This window comes from Periplaneta americana, chromosome 11, assembly GCF_040183065.1.
Source record: "Periplaneta americana isolate PAMFEO1 chromosome 11, P.americana_PAMFEO1_priV1, whole genome shotgun sequence".
In the NCBI taxonomy this organism is placed as follows: domain Eukaryota; kingdom Metazoa; phylum Arthropoda; class Insecta; order Blattodea; family Blattidae; genus Periplaneta; species Periplaneta americana.
In genome coordinates, this window is record NC_091127.1 from 64,335,626 (window position 1) to 64,341,625 (window position 6,000).

Consider the following 6,000-nt stretch of genomic DNA (forward strand, 5'->3'; position numbering starts at 1 on the left):
AATTGGCAACTATGGGTAAGATATATTCTGTAGGCTATATAAAAAATACAAATACATAACTTATGAATGTTTCAAATAAATATAGAATTTGTATACCTGTAATATTGAAATTAATTCTCTGACTGCTTATAGGCCAAAAGAAGATTGTAGATTTGTCAACTATGACTTCAGCTTCATACTGGCCTGGAGGATATTCTGAAGAAGGATATGACACATTCCAATATGCAACAGTTTGTTCCCCTTCACTCTGAAAGTACAAAACAAACATACTATATTAAATCATCAACATTTCACAGGTTAAGCCAATGGTTCCCAACCGGTGTGTCGCGAGACACTGGTGTGTTGCGCAGTCCCATGGAGTGCATTGCCAAATTTTGAAATTGAAAAATGAATTTTATGCCATTCAGGAAGTCTCTTTGCAACGCATTTTTTATTTACAAAGAAGTCTTTGATATAGAACATTTTATTTTGAGACAGACTTTATCAATGAAACGTGAACACCTACAACAATGCTCAATTTACTTTTCCTGCCTGACGATAATTCGAATAAAAGTGAACACCTGCAACAATGCTCAGTTTAATTTTCCTGCCTGGCGATAATTCGAATAAAAGTGAACACCTGCAACAATGGTTAGTAATTCGTTTACTCTTCCCACTTAGTAATAAACAGAGTTTAGAATTGTCAGAACATATTGGTCAGTTTCAATAGGCCTATATACATGTGAGCAGGTGATAATGCGACTATTTTGTCAAAAGTGCTTTATTTAGATTTTATCATGGACAAATTTTTTATTTGAAAAAGACAATTTGAATCAAGTTCTGGGTTAGATGACAGCAGTGCTAATTCAAATCATGATGTAAGCCAAAATTCCCTTCAGAGTTCACAAAAACACCCGCGTTTCGTAAATATAGTAACGAATACTTGCAATATGGTTTTATGTGGCATGGAGATGAATATAAGCAAAATCCCAAGTGTCTTACATACGGATATATTTTGTCAAATCAGTCGATGGTGCCGAATAAACTAAAAATACATCTCCCCATTCGTTTTAAAATACTCTACACAGAGTTCCACTACCCTTTCTCCAGAAGAGAAGCATGGTTGTTATTATTATTATTATTATTATTATTATTATTATTATTATTATTATTATTATTATTATTATTATTAATAAAAACAAGTGTGTCGCGATATTGTGGGCATTCAGTGAAGTGTGTCGTCAGTCAAAAAAAGTTGGGAACCACTGGGTTAAGCCATTAAGGCTCATTCTGGTATCATAGTTTTTAATTGAAGTTTTGGCTCCATCTCTTCCTCACCCTACCGACACCTCTTCCACCTCTAGGGTTATAATCCAAAATAATTTTTGGTATTCGGCCTGCTTCCATTCTCTGAACATGCTCCCTGCAATTGTTCGTATATTGCTCTATTTTATCCATTAGTTTATAAATATTTAATTCATTTCTGATATCTTCACTTTTCCTTTTATCCAAAAGTGTGCAACCAGCCACAATTCTTAAAAACCTCATTTCAGCTGCCTCTATGATTTTCTCCTCCTTTTTTTCTTTTTGTTAAGAGTCCAAAACTCTCAGCCATACAGCAACATAGGGACGGCCATTACCTTGCTGACTTTAATTTAGCCTAATTTCTCTTCTAGTGTATTTTAGTAATCTCTTAACTGTGCCACATATAAAGTTAAATTCACTAAGCTTATTAAAGAGGTCTTCTTTCTTAAAACACAAAATATGCTATCACAGCCTAGATACTTGAAGCTATTCACTTGTTCAATAGTTTTCCCATCCAAAATAATTTTGGCATCTGACCTTTAAAAGCTAAAACTTTAGTTTTCTTCATTGATATATTAAGATTATAGTTTTTTAAAATATTACTTAATTGGAATGTAGCCTAGTGTTAGTGCACTGCACGATATTATACTTTAATTTAAATTTCTTATCCTTCGATTTTAGGTACTGCGCAACATTATAAACAATCATATGCACATCACTTTTTAAAGAACGCCCAGAAACAGAAGGTTGACTCGTTTCACTATGTGTAAAATGGACTTGCACGCACACTATATACCTACGAGCAGAGACACAGCTAAACTGACTCCGTCTACTCAACTCCCTCAACTTGATGCGCAGCAACATGACACTCGGTTCTATGCAGGACATTATGGTATGAAAGTTGGACGATTATAGGAGAGGTGGTGGTGCATAACTTCTAATCACTAGATTGTACACCAATATACCTGCGTTAAATCCCTAAAAATTCCAAATCTCTCCACAGTGCATATGAAGAGAAGGCATAGGCCTATGTTACTGTTAATAGTGATTCGTCCTTTGGATGGGGACGTAAGCCTGGCGGCCCCCCCCCTTTTTTTCTTCGAAGGAGGGCCCGCAGGCAAGCACTGTAGCCTTAGGTTTATTGTGCAACCTCCGTATGTTGAAGTCCATTAGAATTGCTTCTTCAAGCACATGACTCACTGCATGGTGTCATCTTATCGATACAGCCACAGCATCCAGTTCTGACTGGAGACCTGTTTCTCCGCCTGCCTGTGATGTTATTCTGCGGCCTCCTCAGTTCGATGGCATCTGTTCATAATTCATGTGTCTGAATCTGCTGCATCTTCAACCAGAAAAACATGCCGCCACTGATTCTATGACTCACCAAGGCGTCATCTATCCAAGGGAGCTACACTCACCCGGTCACCCGCAGTCCGCTTATTAAAGCCCCTGCAGCTTCTCTGGATATGTGCAGCTCCCACAGATAGATGCCATCTGTAGGCAGATTCTGGAACCACGTCCGCCATGTCCACCCAGTCAACCTGTAGGCCTAACTGTTAAGATGATTAGTGGAATGATACTAATGAAGGCGAAATGAGTTCGCGGTCCAATGCCGAAAGTCACCCAGCAATTTTGCTTTGAGTAGTTGAAGAAAACCTCAGAAAAACTCCAACTAGGATTTGAACCCGGGCCAGCTAGTTTCATGGTCAAAAAGGCTAACCATTAACTACATAGCAGTGGACACTGGCAGCCCCCTTGGTGCTATTCAACAAGAGTAGACTACATGCCAGCATCAAGTTCCCCCTTCTTCCTTCCTCATCCATTCCCTACACTACACTTACACGAACACACATTCACCCTAGTACATGACATTAACTCTCTACAGATAGGTACACATCATATACAGCATGGCCCCCTAAGTGGTGTATAATTTGACAAAGGGTCACAGTTCTGCCATCTACCCGCATTATGCGAGACCCCAAAAGTGAATTTATCCTTCTCCCTCTCTCTCCCCTTCCCCCCCCCCTCCATGAACTGAAAATAACATACGAAAAGAAATAGCCAACATTTCAGAAGCAGAATTGCAACTATAAATGAAAATTAGTTATTAAGCTACAACATCTGTCTCTAAGTACAAGAACAACAACTTCAACAGCATCTTTACGGACAACAAAATTAGACACATTCACAATTTTAATTTGCAAAATAATGGTGGGCCTATTAAGTTAGCCCTACAACTGAAGTCTGATTAGTGTCTTATGTAACTAGTCAGCGATGTATGCAATGGAGGGGAAAAGGAACTGGTCACCCTACCCATTATCTCCTGGCCTAGTTGCCTCGTGAGTGATGCCTTGTTGGTGTCACTTATGGGGTTCTGACCTGACTTCGGACAGCTGACTAAACAAGTTAGCCCTGTCCAACTATCCGATTTATCTCAATGCATAAAAATGTGTGTGCGTTGGTTCGGTCCACCAGCCACTGATAGCACAAAAACTGGAGTGTAAGCAGGCGAATAGCGTGTGCGTACAGCCAAGGCATCGCTGAAAACGAGCCCGGTTAAAAAGATGGCTCTGTAGGTCATAAATTTGAAAATGCAATATTAATCAGTTCATTTGCATTTTATCGACACAATAATCATTTTCTTATATTTCTGGAGAAAAAAAAAATACCTTTATAGGCCTAAATCATTAACATATCTCTTCATAAGAATTATTTTATAGCACTCATTTAAGAAATAAATACTTTAAAATTTAACCACCACAGAATATAATACAAACAAGTCAAATGAGATAAGGTTTATTACAAATAAATATAGGCTAGGCCTACTAGATCTTTTAGCACCTATTAGAATATTCACTAGGTTCTTACCACAAAGACCTTCAATAGGCCTACATGAAGAAAAATAAATCACACTGATAACTAGATCTATAATAATCATACTACAGTATGATAAATAAAAAAAACATTCGGTAAACTAACCTCACTATAGTGTGGTGGCAATGCATTGTCTCTCCAACGAAAACGAAATGTTCCTGTTGGTGAAGTTCCATATGAAGAGAACAATTCTGCCTTAAATGTGATATTAGCACCCAAAACTACTGGTCCATTATGGGAAAGTGTCACAAAATAACTTTCCCCTGAAAATAAAGGAAACAATGACTCATAACCATTCACACCTTAATAACAAGATTGTATACCATTTCAAGTCATCATAACATCCAAAGTATATTGTTAAATACATCAAATCGTGTTACAGTATATTTCTGTTACTTACCATTGCACACATAAGTGAGTAATCCTAATACAATGTAATAAGTTCTGACACCTGTCATTGGAACTTTATTTTCCATTACACACCTCAACACACAGACACTACACAAAAACCAGCAGCCTTCATGAGCTATAATGGCGGTACTTCATTCCCCGAAAGAAAATTTTGATTTAGTAGTAGCCACTAGAGTGCAGCAAATTCGTAAATACTCCATAAATATCATTGATAATGTTTTGATCACTGAAATACTCATTTTATTCGTAAAAGATGTTTCCTTAAAGCTTTTGGAAATTAAATTACATAACTATAAAAAATATGACTTTATTTAACTAAGGAAAGATGTTTTACAAGTAAAGACATTAGAGTTATGTTGTATTTTTGACAAATATTCCAATACCGGTAACTAAAAAAAAAAAGGTTCAATGCTAAATACAACAAATTAAATTAGGTGAAAATTATAATATACAACATTACAGAAGGCACCTTTGTTTATTAAGTTTGTGAAAAATGTACACTAGAAATTTAATATACTCTATGTATAACCTAATACACAAAATATAAATTGTTTCATTACTTTCGATCGTCCTTTCTTAATAGTTTAGAATCTTCTCATTTCTGCTTTATAAGTTCCATTACACGATTTGGCATTGACTCTAGAAGCTTGGAACACATATTTTAAGCTCATCATCATGAAACTTCACTCGAATTAAAGATGCTATCATGAGTTGTTTTGTGGAACAGTCAAAGTGTGCAAGTCTCTTTTTGCAAATAGCCAACATATTTTTCTATGGGATTAATGTCAGGAGAGTTTCCTGAACATTCAAGCACACGAACATTGTTATCACTGAAGAATTTCATCACATTCTTTGGTGTGTGGCAAGGAGATAAATCTTGCTGAAAAATTCCGCCACCATCCGGAAACCTTTTTCTGTAATCCACAAACAGCTCTCTCCAGTACGGTACTCCAATGTACTGGTCACTTTTCATCATGCCTTCAACAGGAATTAAAGGTCCGGACCCTTCATAGGTGAAACATCCCAAAACATCTTTATAGGGTGTTTTACAGTCTGCTGCAAATGTGTTGAAGTTACAGACCCATTGTCCTCTCGGCGCACATACTGAACTCTCTGTCCTTGCACTTCGAAGTGATTCTCATCAGAGGGGGGGGGAACTTAAATTTGTCACTAAAAATCGTTGCTTACGAGATTACACAAGCTGGCGCATAGCACGATGGAGAGTAGGTCTCAGTGAGTCATGACAATTTCTGCCGCTAGGTTCGCCTCGCTGCCCTAGGAAATGATGAATAGTACCATTACAAAGCATTGTGTATCGTGAAAATAGTTCGATTAATTGTGCATTACTGATTGAGTACGAATATTATAAATATGCCAAGCATATTACAGTGTTATTTGAAGTTTGTTCAGCTAAGTTATATTCGAAAATTG

General features: G+C 37.0%; 1 protein-coding gene across 3 annotated transcripts in view; it reads right to left on the bottom strand.

Annotated features, from left to right (window-relative positions):
- LOC138709061 (uncharacterized) overlaps positions 1–4,698 on the bottom strand; it is a 39,400-nt gene extending 34,702 nt beyond the window's left edge. For all 3 annotated transcript variants that reach the window (XM_069839564.1, XM_069839563.1, XM_069839562.1), the window contains exons 1-3: positions 4,559–4,698; positions 4,264–4,421; positions 97–247 (exon numbers count right to left, since the gene is read on the bottom strand). In XM_069839564.1, the coding sequence (XP_069695665.1) occupies positions 97–247; positions 4,264–4,421; positions 4,559–4,634 (385 nt within the window). In that variant the 5' untranslated portion in view covers positions 4,635–4,698. The remainder of the gene's footprint in view (positions 1–96; positions 248–4,263; positions 4,422–4,558) is intronic.
- Positions 4,699–6,000: the final 1,302 nt, after the last annotated feature.